This window comes from Coptis chinensis, chromosome 7, assembly GCF_015680905.1.
Source record: "Coptis chinensis isolate HL-2020 chromosome 7, ASM1568090v1, whole genome shotgun sequence".
NCBI classification, from domain to species: domain Eukaryota; kingdom Viridiplantae; phylum Streptophyta; class Magnoliopsida; order Ranunculales; family Ranunculaceae; genus Coptis; species Coptis chinensis.
In genome coordinates this window covers 88,930,935-88,954,290 of record NC_141462.1, presented here as the reverse complement: position 1 = coordinate 88,954,290, position 23,356 = coordinate 88,930,935, and the positions used below count along the sequence as shown (strand labels likewise).

General features: G+C 36.9%; 1 protein-coding gene across 2 annotated transcripts in view; it reads left to right on the top strand.

Moving 5' to 3' along the window:
• Positions 1-21,249, top strand: part of EMB2771 (E3 ubiquitin ligase) — a 28,428-nt gene extending 7,179 nt beyond the window's left edge. For both annotated transcript variants that reach the window (XM_086570153.1, XM_086570154.1), the window contains exons 11-37: positions 251-710; positions 1,089-1,427; positions 3,984-4,067; positions 5,978-6,070; positions 6,227-6,286; positions 8,057-8,155; positions 8,430-8,570; positions 10,159-10,239; positions 10,440-10,511; positions 12,083-12,154; positions 12,562-12,655; positions 12,731-12,813; positions 13,031-13,087; positions 13,157-13,234; positions 13,318-13,439; positions 13,533-13,693; positions 15,240-15,316; positions 15,394-15,507; positions 15,607-15,708; positions 16,376-16,516; positions 16,823-16,996; positions 17,872-17,935; positions 18,026-18,165; positions 18,248-18,405; positions 18,659-18,737; positions 18,942-19,040; positions 20,313-21,249. In XM_086570153.1, the coding sequence (XP_086426279.1) occupies positions 251-710; positions 1,089-1,427; positions 3,984-4,067; positions 5,978-6,070; positions 6,227-6,286; positions 8,057-8,155; positions 8,430-8,570; positions 10,159-10,239; positions 10,440-10,511; positions 12,083-12,154; positions 12,562-12,655; positions 12,731-12,813; positions 13,031-13,087; positions 13,157-13,234; positions 13,318-13,439; positions 13,533-13,693; positions 15,240-15,316; positions 15,394-15,507; positions 15,607-15,708; positions 16,376-16,516; positions 16,823-16,996; positions 17,872-17,935; positions 18,026-18,165; positions 18,248-18,405; positions 18,659-18,737; positions 18,942-19,040; positions 20,313-20,702 (3,634 nt within the window). In that variant the 3' untranslated portion in view covers positions 20,703-21,249. The remainder of the gene's footprint in view (positions 1-250; positions 711-1,088; positions 1,428-3,983; positions 4,068-5,977; positions 6,071-6,226; positions 6,287-8,056; positions 8,156-8,429; positions 8,571-10,158; positions 10,240-10,439; positions 10,512-12,082; positions 12,155-12,561; positions 12,656-12,730; positions 12,814-13,030; positions 13,088-13,156; positions 13,235-13,317; positions 13,440-13,532; positions 13,694-15,239; positions 15,317-15,393; positions 15,508-15,606; positions 15,709-16,375; positions 16,517-16,822; positions 16,997-17,871; positions 17,936-18,025; positions 18,166-18,247; positions 18,406-18,658; positions 18,738-18,941; positions 19,041-20,312) is intronic.
• The last annotated feature ends 2,107 nt before the right edge of the window (positions 21,250-23,356 follow it).

Below are 23,356 nucleotides of genomic sequence, written 5' to 3'. Positions count from 1 at the left end.
TCTTTTATAATTTGTTTAAATACTATTGTCTCTTAGGGACACATGTCTATACCTGTAACCACAGCCTTCACTCTAGTCTCTAGAAGATTAGGGTTGTGTTGCATATAAATCCGCTGCACATTTTGTCTTTGTCTATATGGTCTGTTTATCTTCTGCTAGATACATGGTCCAGTTTATAGTCATTGTTTATGTTAACTTTAGTTTCTATTTAACCTAAGATATATTCCACGTTGTATGTTTGTGCTTCCAGGGATTTGGGACTTCTAGTTGATCTATTGTGTGATATTGCTGTTTTTCTAGGGGAGGAGAACTATGTGGAGTATTATCTCCGAGATTTCCCTCATCTCCCTAAAAAAATTGTACACTGGAAGACCTCTGTTTCTATGAGAAATCCACCCAGTATATTCAGATGGCTTGAAAGTTGTTTGCTTCATGGCTGCAGTTCAATTAATGTTGATGATCTTCCAGATCTTATTCGTAAAGATGGAAGTTCTGTGGTGAGTTGGGGGCGGAAGATAGTATCATTCTATAGTCTACTATCAGGGGCTGAGAGGACGGGCAGGCAGATTTCTTCAGGCATTTATTGTGACATTGTGGGGGGATCATCACGTACTCCTGAGGAAAGCACTGTGTTAGCTATGGTTGCAGAAGGATTTGGACTTAAACAGCTTGACTTGCTCCCTGGTGCTGTTTCTCTCGCTTTGCGACATGTGAGTTCATTCCTCAAACTATGTACTCGGTGTAGACTTTGAGGTGCTTATTGTAAGAGCTTTTCAACTGGCTGTGCCGTGTGGCAGTGCTCTAGTCTTGAAACAATGTTTTCTGTATTAGGCTATGTTTGTAGTGCATCCAAGTATATCCAGGTTGTAATTGTCTTTGTGCACAGAGGCTCTTATCCCCTTACATGTGTGCCTTTTTCTCATAAATCGTCCATAGGGAGACATGTGTTACTATGTTAGTACTGCATTTAATCTAGCATCCACATCCATATTATGCAAAAAGCATTTAATATTGGAATTACTCTACTCATTGTATGCATTTTCTACTTCATGTGATTTATAATGTTCACATTGTTTGGCCCTTCATAGGCTCTTGACAACTGCCGTGAATCTCCTCCCACTGACTGGCCCGCAGCAGCATATGTTCTTATTGGCCGAGAAGACTTGGCATTGTCATGTTTTGAACACGCAAGAAAATCCACGGACTGTGAAGTCCAAAACACTATTGACTTGATTTCTATATCTGCCCCTTACATGCTACATCTGCATCCAGTGACAATCCCTTCTTCAGTATCTGATACGATAGGAACAGATGGTGTCAAGGTTGAGGATGCAGATTCTCTTGACGGGTCTATGATAGATGGTATGGAGCATATCTTCAACTCCAGCACACAATTGCGATATGGTCGGGATCTGCGATTGAATGAGGTTAGTTTCAAATTGCAAAAAATTTCAAGACCTCCAAAATGAATCTGTGGAAAAAAATGTTTTGCTTGTTGACATTGTGCTTTTATTTTCCTTTTGATCTAGATATTATTAGAAGATTTGTGATGTTGTTTAGTTAGACCATGATGTACTGACAGTTTAAATATATCCCAGAAAAGCTCTGGAATACGGTTGGTTTACACTGAGTACTGACACACACACATAATCCCTCCCCCCGCCACCCCCAAAGAAGAAAAAAAAAATCGCATGTAATAAGTGATTATTAGTAGAAGAAAAAAAGGTTTTTCATAAAATTTGGAAAATGTGGAGTATCTGTCAATGGTTATTCTATGGGTGTTGAGGCTTAGGCAAAGAGGATTGCATCACGTTCTTCCCAGGATGCTACCAAGGCGCAGAAGCTCATTAGTCAGTTCATCAGTTACTAAGGCTTTTATTGAGGTTGATGCCTCGTGGATGCACCTGAGAGGCTGAGGTGATCTTGGCGGGGCTCCATTGTATTGGTGATTATCTTGCTTTTTCCAGTGTCCTTTTCTTATTGGATTTGAGCCGAGCCTTAGTGCTTGAGATAGACAACGACCCCTTCTGGAGTTATATTTTATTATGATGTTCGTCTTAACATGTTACTTTTGTGGTAATATCTCCTTCTCTTAGCTAAGCCGCAGTTGAATTCTATGGCCAATGTGCTCTATAGAAGCCTGAAGGTTATAGTAGAAAGTTGCAGTCAGTGTACGATCACATGAAAGATCCATCTTGCCTAGTCTTGACTTACACCCTCGATGGCAGCACAATGAGAGCAAGAATGGTTAGTGCAATTTAATTTATGAGGAATGCTAGCAAGCAACTCAACTTGTGAGTTGCGTATATGCCTACACACAAAATAACAAAATGTCCAACTTGGTACCTGCTAGCTACACTTTTCCATTAGGCCATCTTCCTCCTCTCTTTCATTTAAGTATTTAACTATTCTTTGTCAGATGCTGAGAAACTAAAGTAAAGGCAAATTGTTAGGTAATTTCACAAAGCGTTCTTGAAGGATTTGATAATTTTCCTAATTGCTAGGCCAAAGGTGATCAAATGAGAAGTAAGAAGAGTTGCAGATTAGTGAAGTGGTGGGTTTTGTTTGGGCATGGTTTTGACATACTTGATTCTTCTTTTGCTAGTCAATGCTGATCCCTTGTCAATTTCACTCTAATGGGTTGAATGCCATGAATTTTATATATGTGGGTGAATGTTCTGTAATATTAGTGTAGGGGAAAAACTTAAATGACAACAAATGTACCCGTAGAGTCGTAGACTACTCTCATAATATCTCCTTTAAGCTTTATTAATAGTGAAGTCAGCAAATTATGAATGATGGGGGGTGGGTTTGGACTTTGGAGAAGAGACTGCACCACTATATGCTTTACTGACATTCCATTTTGTGTACTTATTATAAAAGAAGATTTCTATATACATTGAATGTGTGATGTATGGAGAATATCCTGGAGAGCTGCTAGCTTGCTGATGTGATATTCTCTATTCTTTATGGAAGATAAATCATATCCTTTTCTGGTTGTAATAAATAAAGGAAGCGACAATCTTGGATTACTGGAGACACAATCCAAGACTCGTGTTAGGGCTCAAAGATGTCCATTCTTATAGTCACCTACCAACCTATTTTGGGTTATAGTGGGGCCAGCCCAAATGCTATGATGGATTTCAAGTTTGCCTGGATCTGAACGTGGGCATGAATCCTGCTGATTAGGGAGCCCAGCCTTGGAATCTTGTGCAGGGGTACGTTCCTAGCTGGTCCATGGTCACTGTGCTGCTACTGTCGAGCTGGATGTCCAACAGACATATGTCAGTCCAGTGACAGAGTTTCCCGGATGAGCAGGCTATAAAATCAGGCGGATGAGATCATGCCACACAGACCATTTATGGAGCTCCACACACTGAGTTACGTGATGTAGATTTAATCGAGCGGAAGCGATTTAATAAAAGAAATCTACAACTAAGAAGAAGTAGAAAAGAACCACGAAAGTTTCTCTAAATTCACTCTGGAATTAAAATAATATTCAACTAATCAACTAATGAACCCCAAATTACAAGCCCTTATTTTATACTAGTTGACACCAAAGCAGACCAATTAAAACATGCCACATGGCAAATAACTAAATAAAGCAACTAAAAGAAAGGGGTGCTTAATGCATTCGACCGATGGGCTTGACTTGACTATTGGACCTGACTCATGTCCACATCATTATGTCTAGTGGCCAAGCTTAGGGGGATTGAGCCCAAGGTCTTGCAATAAGTTTCGACAAGGTGTGGGGGTGGGGGAAGGAGCATTTAAGGGATTAAAGGTTTAGAAGATTACATTAAAAAGCTTACTTATGTCATGCTTCAAATTTTAGCTATAAAGTGAGTGAGAAGTGGATAGTTAGTCTCTCTCTCTCTCTCTCTCTCTCTCTCTCTATGCATGTACGTCTTCAATTATAAATAAGCCTCTGTATTCATATAAAAACTCACTTTATGTACATTTTTAAAACTTCTTTTTGCCAGGTTAGATGCCTTTTGTGCTCCGCAAAACCTGTGACAATACAAACATCTGGAAATCCCAGTGCCTCTGATCAGGAACTTCAACAGGTAAATGTCTTCTTTGTTTCCATATCTATACTGTGGTGAAGTGTAATTCTTTAACTGGTTGGTAAACCGTTGAATTTGTCTCGAGGAACAATGACGGCATTATATACTGCAATTATTGTAATTTCTGTTGTTTGAGGGGAGATTCCATCAGTAATGGGAGTTGTTATTGAGCTATTATATAAAATTTACATCAGATTTTGCATCAAAGTACTATCCTTGGTTCAGTATGTGCATGTGGCTATTGTCAAGTTGAACTTGTCTTTTCAATGTTGTTCTCTATAGATTTACTACATCCACCCGCTCATACATCTAGATACCCACTTGCCACATGCACATGGGACACACAAACTTAAAAACATGCAAAACAAAGCATAGGGAAAATAGTCATCTGATATCTTTTACATGGTGTTTTCTTTGCCTTTTCTTGCGTACACGTTAGACGAATAATGGAGAAACTAGAGCTGGTTAATACGTAAGTCACATTGACTCGGATACTCGTATCGGTGTTCTACACACATGGTTTTAACTTTTAAGACTCAGCCGGTTTCAACTGTAGTCGGAGCTCTTAATACAAGTTTTCATGTTGGACTGGTTCAAAACAGAACTGGTTTTATCACCGGTTTGAAATGGATGATTCATAATAGGAACCGGTTAACTTGGTGGTTAAAACCAAAAATTAAACTCAGTTACAATATCGGAAGAGTGATGCTTTGAATCTGATGGTTTTTAGTAAAAATTGGCCCAAACTCAGTTAACGATTTGGGTTTTGAGAATTTATGGAATTCCAATTCTAGTGTCAATAGACTTGAAAATTGAAAAGAACAAACATGGATTTGAGATATGCACCAAACAAAGTTTGGACAAAACCTTCAAAAAATCATAAATGAGAAAACCAAAGCACATGATTTATATGTCAAACAAGAAAAATGGAAGGTTCATGAAACATAGAGATGAGAAGTCAGAGCTGGGTATATGAGTTTTTTCGGATGAGATTTTAACATCATATTCAATTAAATTGTAATTTATTCCAAAGATTTGTCAACAAGCAAAGAAAATCAGCCCCTATATGTTTCAATCATCCTGGTAAGAAAAGAGAGAAGAAAGAAGGCTTTGAGAGAAGAAAGAGACAGCGAGATTTTACCGTGAACAGATGGGTGATGTTTCACTATTAGACCTGAATAAATCAGGTGCTCCCAAGTGTTTAAAACAGTTGAGACCACCCAATAAAGTCTCTTTACCTTAATGAGAATGTAAATCTAAGTGATTTTGGTAGCAAAGACTTGGTCGCTTCCTATAGGAACCGGTGATTATCGCTGTTACCCGATCTGGTCCAAACAACCCATTCTTAAAACCATGCCCACACGGATACGGAGTGTTCGACACGGCGATCTATAAAGTAGGACACGGGATTTAATAGTTAAAACTATTACTCTTCTTTAGTTACGCAACTAATGCTTGAGCTCAAGACCTTACAAAGTGCCTCCTTATAAATAAATTACTATGAAAGTGCATATTATGGAGTTGCAACTATGTGAATAGATTATTTTCTTAGTCTTTTAGGGTATAGAAAAACCCTATTTTGAAATCGTATGCACAGCGTGTCTGTGTGTCCGACACGAGTGGCCGTGAGTCTGTGTCTCAGACTGATTTTTTTAAAGAATATGAAGTGTCCATGTTACAAAGGTTAATACAGTCTACTTATGTAGAAGTATGTTGCAAGTGATGTCGAATATTTACTGGTGTACTTTCGTGTTTTATATGGTATGTTACAAGCATTGATTTTGTTAATAAATTGTGTTTTACAGATCCTTTTTTCTCTCGTCAGTTGGGTAAACTTTGTTTCCATGGTTGTTGCTGCATTTAAGTTTCTTTTGTTTCCTTACACTATTGTTTTTTCTCTACGCTTGTAGGCTCAACTATGGCAGCTTGCACAAAGGACTACCACGCTCCCTCTTGGTCGTGGGGCATTCACCCTTGCTACAACTTCTGCACTTTTGACAGAGGTTATCTTCTCCTGTATACTTCCATCAAATATTTGAAGAGAACTAAATTGCATAACTCTGTGTGTGTGTGTGTGTGTGTGTGTTTGTGTGTTATATTCTTTCCATCTATGCACATCATGTTAGTGCTGTTTTAATGATGTTTATGTAAATGTTTAGGCACTTATCATTCCGAAACTTGTCCTCGCTGGTCGCTTGCCTGCTCAACAGAATGCTACTGTACGTTCATCTTTGTTACTTTAACTAGCTAATTCTAGAATTTTACAATTTTTTCTGTCTTGACTTCTGAATATTGTCAACTGGTGGTTCTCCAACTGGGCATTACCTTAAATAGTAGGCATGAAATTGTTGTCATTAAGGTAAATCAGGTGTATCAAGTCTTCTCTCAAGACATGTTTAGAAGGTTTGTTGCCGCCTCAATAGACTTATCTCTGCCTTTCTGTAGGAGTCTTTATCTTGGATCAATTCCCTTTTAGTGGTAACCTTACATTTTTTTTGTTTACAAGCCCAATCAATTTTAGTTGTTCTAATGAAGAATGAGGTGCAATTCGCGAAGCTGGGGCAAACAATAAGACCAAAGAAAGGGAGGTAAAGTTTAAAGACAAGTGGCAATCACATTGATCGATACCAGTAGTGAGCATCTCTAGCATCAATAGCAGTAGCTGGATTGCTACAGGAGCTAAGGCTGAAATTGTGCTTAGGTACTCATGGGCATAGGAATATGTCAGGTATGGGCTCAACAAACAAGCAAAAAAACTTCGTTACCTAGTTCCTGATCACGCACGACGGGGTTCCGGGGAATACATAAGAGAATACTGTTTGGGAATCAGTGGCGGATGGAATCGAATAGAGGTTTCGTCCAACGCATTCACATTCATTAGTTCCCCCGTTCGTTTGAGAGTAAGAATCCGATACATACATATAAGAAAGCCAAGAACTGGTAAAGTGATTCCACTTTTGGGCTTGTTGCCACGTAGGCATATTTGTAACTCTTAGATGTGCCCGATCCCAGTTCTGGAAAAATGAGATGTGGAAATCTCGTTTAGAGAAGAAGTGAACACAAGAGAAGAATAAATTAGACGAATTAGAACAATAAGAAGAAGAAGATGAGGATTTCAGAGGAGAAAGAGATAAGTAAGAAAGATGATACAGAAGCACACAGAATTTGGGGAATCCAATATTCAGCTACAATTGATATGTTTGTTTCTAAAATTTAATTATTATATGTTTTAGGTGTTTAGGATATTTTAAGATGCTTCTTCTGTAACAAAAGATAACTCAAATAAAATAAGCTATAATTCAATTGGTACGAATCATAATGGTTGGTTCCTTGCAAAATTTTAGAGAAGCCATATTTACAGATATGGTTTCTTGGACTCTAAGCAATTGCAAAATAGGAACTACTTCTAACTCTAATTGGACACTGAAATAAGAAGTAACTTATACTCTTAATAAGACTCTTCTAAAACCATAGTAAAAATAAGCATAGGTATCTTTTCCTACATAGGCGGTAATCTGATTGGCCGAACATCTGTCCATAAGATAGTGACTTTGGTCTGTTGTGATATACGATGATATTTTTGGTTTTTTTTCTTGAAAAAGTGGTGAAAATCCGGGATTCCATTTTTTTTTGGAAAATAAGATGTATATTTCATTGAGCCTCGAGATTATGCTCTCAAGGTTACGATTCAGCAAGTTAAGGTCTAAACCTCCTGAACAACCTTAAGGTTATAGCCTGGGAGGCGCACAGCGTATGTCTTACCACATGGCACAAGTTGGGGTGGTTCCTCAAATCTCTTTGTCAAACAATTGCTAGATCATTTGACAAGCATGTCAGGAATTTAGTGATGTTTTTTACATTGTACCATTAAATAGATGTATTTCTCTTACTTTAGTGTTATCTTTGCGGAGATCCTTTTGGGATTACCTTTTTTTTTTCATATTCATCTTTGTTCTATCCTTCAGGGGTTTATTTTTTTTTGTTATCAGGTCAATCTAGATCCGAGTATAAGAAATATACAAGAACTTAGATCTTGGCCCGAGTTTCACAACGCTGTTGCTGCTGGATTAAGATTGGCTCCGTTACAGGTTATCTCAATTAGAGTCATTTATTTTTATTTTGGGAGTAATGTTTCATCCAGATATTCTTTTAGCCATTTTTTCATTTGATATATGGTAAATAGTCCCTTTAGTTTAACCTATTATTTTCCTCGTTTTCCATTTTCACTGTTGGTTCAATGTGATACTCATGTAGTTCCCGAGCTAATGAGAATTATGACCTTGTTCCATTAATTGATTTCCTCATCAAAATACAGTCATTGCAAACACTTATTTTGTTATGTATTGACATTCCTTTTTGCAGGGGAAAATGTCACGAACATGGATAACGTATAATAAACCAGAGGAGCCGAATGTTACTCATGCAGGACTTCTTCTTGCACTTGGACTCCATGGGCATTTGCGTGTTTTAACAGTCAGTGACACTTATCAGTACTTCTCTCAGGTATGCATACTATTTCTTGTGCATCTTATTGTCTATCTAGCAAGGTTATTCATGGAAGTCTTACTGTCTATCTGGCAAGGTTGTTCTTGGAAGTGTTAAGAACACTGGAGTGTAATACTTCTTAGCACTCCATGAGAGAAAGTGAGGACTTGAGAAGATGACGTTTCCGGAAGTACTCTTTTACTATCAGGGCGCCTGACTCTATCAACATCAGAGAAAGAGTGCGAGGACTAGGAAAGATCTGAGTTCAAGTCCATGCTCAATTGAACCTTTCAATTAGTGCAAAATACACTAAACAACCAGCACATGGGAAGTGTCGAATTGAGCCAAATTTGTGAAGTTCTAGGCCTGATCCAATAGCCGACAAACTAGGATTAGAGCTGATAAGCCAATAGCTATGTCCACATCCAGGTCCAGTTAGATACTGTTCTAATATATCCAACCAAGACCCATGTTTTGAGAATAGTTTTGAGAATAACTATTAAACTTTTTAAGGTTGTGCGCGGACAAGGTTTAAACCCAACTACCACCGATGGTGCACCTAGAACTTAACCGAACGCTAACTACTGTACATTATTCTATTCCATGTATAGCATAAAGTTTATCTGCATCTACTAGATATATATTATGAGTTACTTTCGTGCTGGGGCCTCTATGGATTGAATCATAATATGTGTGAGACGTGTCCTGTCGGAGTATCAAACCAAACTATTGTGGCTTGGATATTTAGCAGGATTCATTATTCAAGGTCTATATTTTAAACATAGGGGCATGGAGCACTAATAAATTGTCCCACCTGCTGAACAACACAGGCAAGGTCACAGAGAGCCAAGTAGATCGGGGTACTTGGTCACATCAGACAAGGGGGGATTACTATCCAAAGTGGGAAGTTGAGACTTGAAAACCACTTCCATTAACGTGTTTCATTACTTTATTTTGAAAAATGCAAACCACGTTGAGGGGAAGATACTTCAAGACCAAGATAATATTGTTCCCTACCTCTTTGATTTCTATTTTATTGCCAAGCAGGGATTTTATTGCCAAGCAGGGAGGTGAATAGGGACACTGAGGAGGTTTCTGTTTCCTGTAAAGATGATGCCATGAAAATTGCGCCGAAAAACATAAGTTGTGACGCACTGGTTTAGACAAACAAAGAATGATCAGCCTTCCTATAAGTGAAGCCATACTGGACAATGAAGGAGCATAACTGAGTAAGCCAGACTCGGGAACCTGTTTAAGTCCATAGATAGCTTTGTGGAGATGACGAACATGAGCCGAATGAAGGTGCTGAATATAATCGATAAACATGCTAGCAAAACAATCTCAAGAATAAGAGTGATTATTTTAAAATAATCTCTCTCCAGTTCAGTAGATTATGGATTATAATAACATGAGTCAAAGAAATATCTTTTCTTCTCTTTTCAGTGACTGAAGTTTGCCTCACCTTTGTTACCGGTTGTTTCTTTTTATTCTTGACGTATTTGGTCTGCTTTTTAGCATTTTCTATTTATATGCTTATTAGGATTTTGAATGTTAGGTATGTTAGGTTCTCTTTCATTGCTTATATTTGTAGAATTCGTCCTGATAGGAACACGAAAGCACAACAGTAGCTTTGATGCTTGGGCTGGCAGCGTCTTATCGGGGGACTATGGATCCATCTGTATCTAAGGTAATTGTTGCAGCCCTTTACAGTGAAATTTGTTTTGGTATTCTAAATTCTTTATGGCAGAACTTTTCATTCTGCAAAAAGAATGAAATTGTGGAAGTTCTGGGTCAAATCATTCCTTTCTAAAGCTATTTTTTAATGCCTGTCTTCATGAAGCACTTTCCCTTGGTAACTAATGCTTAAGTTTGACTATTTTCTTGCAGTCTCTTTATTTTCATATTCCTTCTCGTCACCCATCTTCTTTTCCGGAGTTGGAATTACCAACACTTTTGCAGGTATGAAGTATTTCCTTTTTGTCTTAATAAACTTACTTTTGACCATTCGTGATTATTGAATTGGGCATCCAACTCAAAATTGACTGGCTATGAATGGAGAGGTCCATGATTTTTTTATGGCATACCGCAAGTTAAACATCCCATGTGGGACCGTTAAATGATGTAATTTGTTGGCGGAAGCAAGCAACGACAATAAACACCAATTAAATTTTAGTAGAAACAAACACTTAAATCTAGGGTTTAAACCTTCAACACGTACAACAATTTCTTGAAAATAATATGAAATAACAATTATCTAACAATCTAGATGCCTGTAAATAAGAAACCATATTCCTAATTTGAATTAGAATCCAAACGGGAAAACTACTTAATAACCTTTACTAATCCTCATTAAAGTATGACTCCTAATTTAGAAACTAGTAACTATACAGCATGATAAATTGATAATGATGCTGATAAAAAAAATAAATTGATAATGATAACCAATAATATTTGTATTTCCAGCAAGTCTGATATCATGCTGATGTCGGCAGCTATGCTACTGCATCAATCTCTTTCAAACTCCTTGTCTTGAAAGAATTTGTCCTCAAATTTGTTGATATGAACACGTTCCAGTATACAGCAAAACCAACATACACCACCCTCCCGCTGTTCTGGTAAATTCGACCTCGAATTTTGCCTTTGTATCTGGTTACCAAAAGAGATAACCACCATAGTATTTGCAGCACTTGTGAGAATCCAACTATAAGAACCATGAGATCACGACCCGTCAAGTATGCGTTGGTCACTGTTCCATCCTGTAGAAATATTCTTCTTATAATTTGAGAGCAAAGGATCCAGATAATCGCTCGGTGTTCATTTCATATCATCCAAAACAGTTTCGTGTTGCATGAATGCAAGAAATATATTCATAAGGGTAAACAAACTGCAAGCAATATATTTTTGAAGATGTAGACTTGTAGAATATGTTACTGTAAAACATATGATAAATATTTTTGACTGGTCAAAGGCACCCCCAAAGTGGGCTTAAACTGGTCTACCGTTTCGCCCCGCCTCACGCCTTTGACAACATAGCTTAAACCCATCAAGGAGATCCTCATCCACCAAAGATAATGTTAATCTATAAATACCTTGACACAAAATAAACAAAAAAAGTGAAAGAGGATCACCTTGCCTCAATCCTCTTGAGCTTCAAGAAAAGCCATGTGGAACACCATTGATAAGTATAGAGAACCGAGCCATAAAGATACAAAACCTCATCCAACGTCTCCATACTACTCCAAATCTCATCCACCATGACACTCTAGAAAGTTCCACGAGACATGGTCAAAAGGCATTCATGAAGTCTGCTTTGAGTCGACAAGCTCCCCCATCTTACTTTTAATCCACAAGCTCATTTGCTATCAAGCAACAATCAAGTATTTGTCTCTTTTCATCAAAGGTGTTTTGATAGGGTTTATATATATTTTGCACCCCATAATGAGTAGATATTAGTTTAGTTCTCAACTGTATCTGTAATTCATTGTTTTTTTTTTGTCCATTAAGCATACTCTTGCTTTTTCTTTTTTCAGTCAGCTGCACTTATGGCTCTTGGGGTTTTATATGAAGGATCAGCACATCCACAAACAATGCAAATCCTTCTGGTATCCTCTTCATTTCTTACTGTTCTTACTTTCTAGATCTATTTTTGGATTTTTTCTCTTCCTAATAAACAAATTTTGTGGCACAAATTTGTTTGTTGGTAATAATCTAATTTCTCACTTCTGCAATGGAGTGGCTCCAAGAGAGTGGTCCACTAACACAATCAATTTACATTTCTAGAGAGCTCACTGAAGAAACTTTTCTTCTGTGACAAGTAATGAAAAACTAATTTCCAAAAGTAATAGAAATATTGTTTGTGCCTGAGACATGGGAAATGGGACATGTTTAAGACAAGGCATGGAGAAGCCGTGTGAATGTATATAAATTTTTACGTGCCAAAGGCTTACCAGCTTGCTTAGTTTCCGCCCCTCCCCCCCTAAAATCATCTGCTTGTCAACTTTCTTTACAGGGTGAAATTGGGCGCCGAAGTGGAGGTGATAATGTACTTGAGAGGGAGGGGTATGCTGTTGCTTCAGGATTTGCATTAGGGCTTGTAGCTTTAGGTAAACATCTGTTTAATGTAGTTGAGTACTACGAAAAGTAACATTTTCCCTAACTTAGTGTCGTTATCATTTAAGGACGAGGGGAAGAATCTGTTGGTTTCACGGAAACACTGGTGGACAGGCTGTTCCAATATGTTGGTGTCAAAGAGTACCATAATGTGAGCTATTGAAAATTCTTTTTGGTTATCTTTTTGCTCCATTTGTTTGATGATGGTAGATCAGGGTGTTTTAGACCTGTTTCATTTTGCCAAATTTTTACTTCCCAATTATATGGAACCAGATTTAACTTATTATTTGATGCTTATACTTATTGAAATATTTATAGCAGTCTTGTTTACATCTTTAAATGGTATCTAAGAGTTTTGCTTTTTCCAGGAGAGACCCCGTAATGCGATTCCATCTATTGATGATCACAACCGCAATTCTGGGCAGGTGACATGATGAAGTTTTATTTAAACTATCTTTTGACTGTTTTGCGCTTGCTGATTATTTTGTTACTAGATGATGGATGGGACAGCGGTCAATGTTGATGTTACTGCACCTGGTGCTATAATTGCTCTAGCGTTACTGTTTTTAAAGGTTTAGCCTTCATCAACTGAAAAACCTTTTAATTTTAAAGTTATTACCTGTGTTTATTTTCTTTGATTGAATTCTTGTTACAGACAGAATCAGAAGTTACAGCATGTAGACTTTCTATTCCTCATACACATTTTGATTTGCAATATGTGAGACCCGACTTTATAATGCTTCGTGTAATTGCTCGGAATTTGATAATGTGGAGCAGGTAAATTTATTATATGAAGCTTCTTAATTGGCCACACACTGTTATTGGCTGCATCCGAGGAGTTATTAGCTTTTTATGCTTGTTTTAGTGTAGGATCCGACCATCCAGAGATTGGATTCAGTCCCAGCTCCCTGACATAGTTAAGATGGGTGTTGCTAACCTGGGGGATGAGACAAGTGACTTTCACGAAATGGACGCTGAAGCACTAGTTCAGGCGTATGTGAATATAGTTGCTGGAGCATGCATCTCTATTGGTAAATCTACTTATTCCAGTTTACAAGTACCTTAGTTTTTTTTATAGACTTCAAGACTAATTTATACCTTGTTTTCAGTTTCTGCTTTGACCTTTAACTGCCTTTTCCTTATTTATTTGTTTGTTTGGATTTTGGTTTTTGCTGTTATCTCTTTCTTAATGTCATAGTAGATGGAGTTCACATTTGTTTGCTACTGAAATTCGGCACAGTATACGTTGATGCTTATTTGTTCAGAGCTACAATGATTCAAGTCTTTAAGCATTTGGGAAATTCTGACTTGTTAGGGCATTTTTGCCAGTTCATCAGTTAGTTGCTATTTTCAAATGAACAGTTTTTGCTAGTTGTACTGATGATTTCTATCCTCATGGATTAGGTTGCATGTCTGTGTCTATATACGTGCTTATTTTATACCAGAGAAACAGTAAGTACAATAGAGGTCAGAAGTTAATAATCATAGTTATCTTATCCGTCTCTTAATTTTCTCATGTTTTAGGAAGGGCACAAGTAGCTTGTATATATCCTGCGAAAACCATAAAACCTGCTATCAGTTCTGAACACTCCGGAGATTGAGTTCTGGTTTTGACAACAATGTTGCTATGATGGATGTTTTCAAAAATCAGATGGAAGTTGGTCTTTTTATGGCTAGTTTTTATTAATGACATTCGAACCAATTTATGAAACAAAATCTTAGGTGAGACCAAAAGCAGCTGCACCTGATAGGCCATTAGAGTTAGCAAAGCCTTGATGAAATAAATTCTCCTCCCTCGTGTACCAGTCAGGATCCCCCCCTATCTTTCACAAAAAAAAAAAAAAAACTATTAATAATAGTATACAATTTACCCTAAAAAAATATAGTAGTGAAGATAGTTGCAGCAGCCCACCTTGCTTGAAGATCCTGGATCCGCCCCTGCTCGTGTTGGTGAACTGTATTCAAACTTTGTTAGCATCTTCTACAAGCAACCTTAAGTCTATGACCACATCTCTATATTGCCATTAGTTGCTCTTTGTCCTCTTTTATAAAGAAATTGAATGTCAATAATTTCTCTTTTACGCAAACTAACCTTCTTAGAACGGGCAAATAACCTATAAAGGTGCATCAGGGCTGTCCTTGGTATTCAAGAAAGTTTAGCAGGAGTTTTATGTTCGAAAATTGAAGAAATTAGAGGTGTTTAAGGGCTTTGGTGGCCTTTGCAGGTGGTCTCACATCCAAAATCTCTATTCAAAGTTGATGCAGATTCAATAAAAAAATTTCTCTTTATAAAGTAAAGTTGTTTGAAATGGATTAGGCATCCATTGCATGCCTTCATTGTTAGTAACATGTTATCTAGCTGGATAGGTTTTACTATGATGATGATAATCAAGTTATATACTTTTTTCTGAGATGACGATGATGTAATTTTTTCTTCTTTTTTCCGAGACTTCTTATTTGTCTACTGACTAGAGTTGAACTTCTGAACAATGTATTTAGGATTTTATCTTTTCCGAAAGACTACTAATTTATCTTATATATTGTTTTTGAGAATTTTCTTATTTGGTTTGATCACAGGGTTGAGATATGCTGGCACTAGGGATGGATATGCACAGGAACTACTTCACAATTATGCGACGTACTTACTGAATGAGGTATCCCCTTAGCATGAACTCCGATGTTTTCTATTGCACACAGCTGGCTTGGAACTAAAACTACAACTAATATACAGATCAAGCCTGTTTCTTCTACAAGTTCAAAGGGCTTGCCAAAAGGATTGTCAGAGTATGTAGATCGGGGAACTTTGGAAATATGCCTGCACCTAGTTGTACTTTCCCTATGTGTGGTGAGGGGATATGTTACCTTGTGATTTTGCTTTTTTATTTTTTATCATTTCAAAATTGAAACCATGACCGTGTAATTAAACAATTGTTCTGGGATCCAGGTTATGGCAGGTTCAGGACATCTACAAACATTTCGCTTGTTGAGATATCTTCGTAATCGAAACTCTGCAGATGTCCATGCAAATTATGGTATTCAAATGGCTGTAAGTTAGTCCTTCGAATCGTTCAAATTATGTTTTAGTTGTGGTGCCTGCGCCTTATTGTTGAGGAGGTAATTCTAATGTCAATACGAGACTTGAGTTTTGAGTTTATTTGTTCATGTGTTATATGAAAATTAATAATAGTAGCTTTCTTGATAAACAATTAATGATAATTTTATAATATGAAATCTCGTCCTTTACATTTTCTTTTGAAGAAAAAGCTCTGAAGCTTTCGGTAATGCTTCCATTGTCCCCTATGCTATCAGTTTCCCTTATTCTTTCGCTCTGGGCAACGCATCCATTTCCATACATTATTTTTACATGGGTGTCCACATCTTAGATGTTTTCAAATATTTTAACTCTTTTGATTCCAGGAGTTGAATAGGGTCACGTTGATGAGATAATGTTCTGCATAGTTGTAACTTGTAAGTACTTGTCAATTGGTAACTGGAATGAAGGGGGGTTGAACATTGAACCTTTGACATCAACTTCCGTCTAACACAAAGTGGGCATTGTATTATTTTCATTAGGAATGGGGGATGAAGTTTCAATCCTAGGCTATTTTGTAGGTTGCAGCAAACAGCTGACTATTAATGTTGTTTGTAGTTTCCATTTCAAATTTTCAGGGTGTTGTTTTGGTCACATATTTAGTTGTTTATGCATTGTGCAGGTAAGCTTAGGTATTGGTTTCTTGTTTCTTGGTGGTGGAATGCGGACCTTTTCAACTGGAAATGGTGCTATTGCTTCTTTACTAATTACTCTCTATCCTCGTTTACCCACTGGACCAAATGACAATCGTTGCCATCTTCAGGTAAGTTTAGATGGTCAACCAATTCTTAATGGTCAGAATCATGGATTTATTTATTAGTAGTAGATCCTTGGGTGGCGCAATTGCTGTAACCCCTAAGTTCTCTTTCCACAGCTTAGTTGCTCATTCAATGTCTTGCGTGCATACACTACTCATATATATATGTATATCTTTATTATTTTGTGTGTGTGTGGGGGGCGGGGGGGAGATTTTAGGGAACATCTTCAGTCTGTCTTGTATGTCTTATATCTCAAAAGACGAAAAGAATAATAAGCTTCATGCCTAATTCTCTGGACTCATCTTCTCCAGGCATTCAGACACTTTTATGTTCTCTCGACAGAAGGCCGTTGGGTACAAACAGTTGATGTTGATACAGGTTTACCAGTTTATGCCCCTCTCGAAATCACTACTGCAGAAACCGAACATTATGCAGAGACAAACTTCTGTGAAGTCACACCATGTATTTTGCCAGAACGCTCTGTGGTAAGTCGTGGGATCATTTTCTTTTGGATGTGTTGGTTTAGTAATTCGTATCTCTTTCTTGGTAGATCTGCAGGGTTGCGTATTTCTTTTTTCTTTTTCCTCATCTTTGTCCTCTAATTGTTGTGAATGAAGTTAGAAGCTTAATATGGTTATTGAAGATGGACATCCAACTTAAAGAACCAATTGGTGATAAGTGGAGAGGCCCCAACACTTATATATTTTTATGCGTGGCTATATCCCATGTGGGACTAAACATCTCAACACTCCCCCTCACGTGTGACATTACTTGAGCATAACACGTGGACAAACATACTTGGGTTACGTAGAGTAAACAACAGGCCCTTTGGGCCAAACACAATATCCCGCTTTGATACCATATTGAAGATGGGCATCCAACTTAAAACCAATTGGTGGTAAGTGGAGAGGTCCCAAGACATATTTTTATGCGTGGCTTAACATATCCCATTTGGGACTAAACATCTCAGCAATGGTAATTTTACTGCTTAACATCCTTGGAATTTGTTCCTTTCTGTGAAATCATTTGTGAAACTTTTTATGGCTGAATGAAAGTAACAGAGGATAAGACGTCTTGTCAACATGCTGAAAGAAAGAAAAACTCTTCTGGTTCACTCAAGTTGTCCTGAATGCGACTTCTTCATTTTATCTGCTTGAAAACAGTGTGAACTGTATGTGCATGTCTTAATAATATAATTCAGTTTTAGATATTAAAAGAGTAAAACCTGTTAACTTAGATCAATCTATTCTTCTCAAAGTTACAATTGACATGTGCTGAGCATGGCATCTAAGAAACATAAAATACAAACTACTCTCAAATAATTAATATGGTTTAACAAAGTCATCCATCCTGTTTGCAGTTGAAGACTGTTCGTGTTTGTGGTCCTAGATATTGGCCTCAATATGTAGATCTTGTTCCAGAAGGTAATGAAGTAAAAACTACCCGCTTTAAGCTATTTTAGACAATAATATTGAAAATGTGAATTGTGAACTGTGGGTTGCCTATTTCCACAGATAAGCCCTGGTGGAAGTTTGGAGAGAAGAATGACCCATTTAATGGTGGTATTCTCTATATTAAGCGAAAAGTTGGAGCTTGCTCTTATGTGGATGATCCTGTGGGATGTCAGTCGCTGCTGTCACGAGCAATGGACAAGGTTATAGACATGTTGCATATTCCTGTCAAGATTTTAAAATTATATCATATAACTAAACTATCAAAAGGTCCTTGCATGGCAGGTTTGTGATTTGTCAAGCACAAGAGCTTCTACTTCAAGTAGTATTGGAAACAGTCAAGCTGGTTTCTTCAAAGTTGATCAGTTGGTCCGTACCTTTTCTTCCGATCCAAGCTTGATAGCCTTCGCACAAGTGTGCTGTGACCCTTGTTGGAACAGCAGGCAAGTAATAATTAACAGAATATAAGTTATCATTTCTTTCTACACTTTATTTGAACTAGAGGCCTAGAGTTTCTCCATATATATATGGTTATTACTTTTTGAATATGATGTGTGGTAATATGGTAGCAATAATAGAGTAGGTAGACCTTGTTTGAATGCTGTCTCAAGATTTGTTATATATTTATATTAAGCATAACTGAGTTCTATTTCTTATTATTGTAAGAAACTAAACCATTGTAAATGTGATCTGCAGATCGGATGTTGATTTTCAGGACTTCTGTCTCCAAGTATTGTTTGACTGCGTGAGCAAGGATAGACCAGCTCTCTTACAGGTATTCTTTGCTACATATCTGATTATGTGAGTTACGAAATCTCTGTTTACATCATAGCTCAGTACATTTATTTGGTTTACATAGGTGGAGAATATCTCCTAGTCCTTCGATTAAGGCTAGCAGAAGTTACCATGTTGTATTTGCTTTCCTTTGTGGTTCATGAGACATTTTTCATTATATCTGACGGTTGAATTTTGATGCAAGGTTTACATCTCACTATACACGACGATTACATCAATGGCCGAACAGGCTGTCGGTGGTGCTACTGTTTTTGATAACTCAATCTTCATCTCTAGTTTAAAGGTGACTCTTTTCTGTAGACTGCCTTGTTTTGTTTCTTGTTAATGATGGTTTCCATCTGTCTCTCTCACATACACCCCTCACACAATCACATAGAACTTCTCTCAAGGATTGTGATTTGCAAATAGTGACTCTATCTCTTGTACACCTTGATTGTTATGTACTACGTACACAAGCTGTTGCTGCCATGCTGTTGAGATGTTTAGTTTAGTCCCACATGGGATATTTAATGCCTTGCAGTATAGTAGAAAAGTTCCTGAGCTTCTCCACTCATCACCAATAGGTTTTGAGATGGATGCTCAAATTTAAGATGGTATTAGAGCATGATATTGTATTTGGGCCAAAGGGCCTGTTTACTACTCCACGTGTATAGTACGACGTGGGATGTTTAATGCCTTGCCGTATAGGATATAGTTCTTGGGCTTCTTCACTCATCACCAAATGCCCAAATTTAAAACATGCCTATTTGTAGGAAATACTCATTTTTAGCTATTACTGAATGGCTGGATTCTTGTGCACCATGACGAGAATTGGTACTTCCCATTGTTATCCAGATGTACATTAAACCTTGCGTTGGTAAGGGCTTCAAATGTTGATGTTGAGTAGCTTCTTGTAGCTTATTGGTTTAATTTGATGCGTCAAAAAGACCAATGTGCTCAAAGTCGAGCTAACTTGTCAATATATATCTATATTAAAAAAGAAGAAAAAAATTGTCAATATATATATCTATAGAAGTTCAAGAGGTTGAAACCAAATTTTGTATGTTAATATATTTTTCTAATTTCCACTTGTGAGACATATTCTTCTTCATATGGATGGCCGTATGGGGCTTTCTTCTATAAGAAATTTATTTCAAATCCAATGGGATTTTTCAAAATCTTATAAAGTATTCTGCGACCCAAACAGCAAACATTTGTTGTACGACTAAAAGCGTATTCAGATAAACAAATTACGTTGTGTTGGTCTGTTGTGTTACAAAGCTATTTCAATATTTTACAAACATTACATCCGTAGTTCCACTCACAGAGTCAAATAGACATGGGGTTACTATAGATGTGTAACCATACTAAAACTGTGTTAGAAAGTTGCCCCAGAGTGGAAACGATTTGCAAGAAACAAGTAATTGATCTGTATGACCTTGATTTTTTTTGTCCTTGACATCCTTTAGTTGCACTTTTTGCCCATCTTAGACATCTCTAAACTCGTAAAAACATTAGTAGTTCTGAATGAAACAAAAGCACTGACAAAAGCGACTGTTGCTCATTGTGGTTGCAGATTGCACTCGCCTACAACAAGGCTGTGACAAGTGGGAGGTTGACCAGTTCAAAAGGTGGTATTGTTCAATCTAATTTCATTGCTTCTTTACAGAAACGGGTTGAGGACATCCTGAATTACTCTGGAGTCGGGAGTGATCTCTGTAACTACTTGAACGAAGGAAAGTGGCCCAATGAGCAAAGTCATGGAGGAAATAAAGCTCTTTTTTCTTGGTATCTTCAGTGGTTTGGGATGCCACCTATTTCTATCATTAGTTCAGCATTATCTATGATCAAATCAAAAGTGAAGATATCCTCGGTCCCTCTGTTGCATTTGTTGCTACCAGGAACCCACATAAGTGCAATTGTTGAGATTGATAAGTTAAGCCTATCTTCTGGGGGTTGTATTTGAGCTTCAGTTATCAATCTTTCGACACTAGGAATAGCTCTTCTCTATGGTTTCTGTTACTGTACTATCTGTATAGATTCAACGGGGTTTGAAGAAAAGGACACAACTGCTTCCATAATTGCAGAAGGCGAATTGGTTCATGGCACCCCACAATCATAAATTGTCAGTTATTATATTTGTTGATCAAGAAACTATTGGTTAACTCAGCTTGATGGCATACCTAATCCTGGACAAGTTAAGATGGTTCTTACAACAGACGTCTTAAAGGTTTGCCTCTGGAGACATCTTCACAGATAAATTTCAGAAACCTTTCATTGTATTGCAATTTAAATTGTAATTGTGTGATTTTGTATCAGTTTGTGTTATTAGTTTGGCATTGGTTTGAGGATATGTATATCTGTATGCAGAGGAGCCTACTATGGGGTAGCTTAAATACCCTGAAAACAGAATCCCATATTTATAACAGTGTATCTTTCTGGTGGTCAAATCCACCAGATATTGTTGTACATTTCGGTAATCATATTTATATGAATAAGGTATTGCTAGAGTATTTCCCCGAATATTACATGTATTGCACAAGCATCTAAGTTGCCGAGCAACCCAGAAGGGGCTTGAATTCTCGAGTGTCTGCCAGTCTGCCACGTTATTGCATTAACCTGTGTACAAAAGTTGCTTATAGAGCTTCCAAAGTAAAATCTGTCGGTAGATTTTAACTGCTGACAGCCTAGATTAGTATGGGTGCCATTGGTTGTACCGAGAATATTTTTTCTCCTAAGCGCTTAGGAGCGAAAAGTCACCAATTCACCACTTATCCACAAATTATCCCATTTTTTCTTCACAATTTTTTTTTCTTTGTGTTTCTATAAAAATAAAATAAAATATTAATTTTCAATTAAAAATTAAAAAATTTTACAAATTTTGATTTTAATTTTATGTTGCAGATTTTTCAAGGGGTTTTTCTTCATTCAATTACAACGCGAATTTCTCAATTTTATTTTTTTTATTGGCTATTATCATTGGTATTTTGGTTTGAAATAAAGTTGTAATTTGTAATTGCATTTAAGGGTGTTTTTTAATTTAATTATGATAAAATTTAAGTGTTTTTCCCCATAAATGTTAATGTTAGAGTAGTTTTTATTTTATTATACAAGGTTTTTTCTTTTTATTTTCTTTTTGGTTTTACCGACAAGATTGTTTCACAAATTTTACTATAGATTTTTTTTCGTGGAAAACCAAAGAAATGAAATATTTGTAGAGAAAAAAAAAACAGAGTGATTTGAAGAGAGAATAAAATAAATATTTTGTTAGATTTTAATTAACCAGAATTAATCATTATTAGTTAAAAGATAGTTAGATTTTAAGTCCACATGTAACATTTGTAAAGGTGTCACAGTTTTGACAACAGAAGACAAAAAAGATAGCTTATGACTTTTGCCAAGTTGGCAGTCAGTACAGAAAATGGAAGTAATGTGTTTAGACTGAAAATCTTTAGAAATCACATTGTTCCTTGTAAAAATTTGATGCAAAGTCTGATGAGATGGATGCCTTATACGTTGATGCCAGGTGAGTGTAGAAGCTTTAACAACTATGAATGCAGTAGTAGTAGGAAATGAGGTTGATGTAGTGGAAATTGAAAGGCAGTGGATATAGACCATTGATTGAACTACCTTTGAAAAGAATCCTTTGTGAAGCATTGTCCTTCACAGAAAAACCAGTAGAATAAAAAATTAATGAACAATTATTATCTGTAACAAATTTGTTAACAGACAACAGATTGTGTGTCATTTTAGGAACATGCAAAATATTTCTCAGTTTAAAAGTGGAAGCAGAAGTATGAGGAGTCACTAAAGAGGATCCAGTGTGAAGTATGTGCAAACCTTGTCCATTAGCAACCATGACTTTTTCCTTTCCTTTGTGGTCTGAAGGATGAGAGATGTTAGAGAGGTCTGAAGTAATATGATGAGAGGCACCTGTGTCCGCATACCAATTGGTAGAAGCATTTGCAGATGAAGCAAAATAAGCTATTGGATTATTGTTGGATGGATAATGAGCTGGATCATAAGATGTAGAACCTTCAAACTTGTTGTTTACGTAATTGTTGAATGGTGCTAAGTTGTTGTTATATGAAGATAGTCCATAAGCTTGATAGACATGATTTCCTGAAGGATAGCTTGTTGAAGCATTATCTTGAAAAGTTGCCATCATTGCAAGTTGAGCAGGTGGAACTTTCCTAACATATGAATGGTTCATACGACTATAATAATCCACTGCTATGTGACCAGGCTTATTACAGATCTGGCACACTGGTATGTTAACTCTTCCATTTGTGTTAAGAGCCAGTATTCTGATAGTATGCTTTGCCATAACCATTTCTATCACGACCGCCTCTATTCTGAAAGTTATTTCCTCTATAACCACCTTTGTTTGCTTGATAACCTCCTCTATTTGATATATTATTGTTTTGGGATGTTGCCACAAAAGCATGAGAAATAAGTTCTAACGATACATTGGTTTGGATATGAGCATTTCTTTGTTCTCAGGCTAATTCTTCACTCAAAAGTAAACTATGCAGTTCATCAGGTGTTACTGGATCATTATTTGATCTTGCACGAATGGAAGTAGTAAATATAAATGGTCCATAATCATTAGTTAATCCA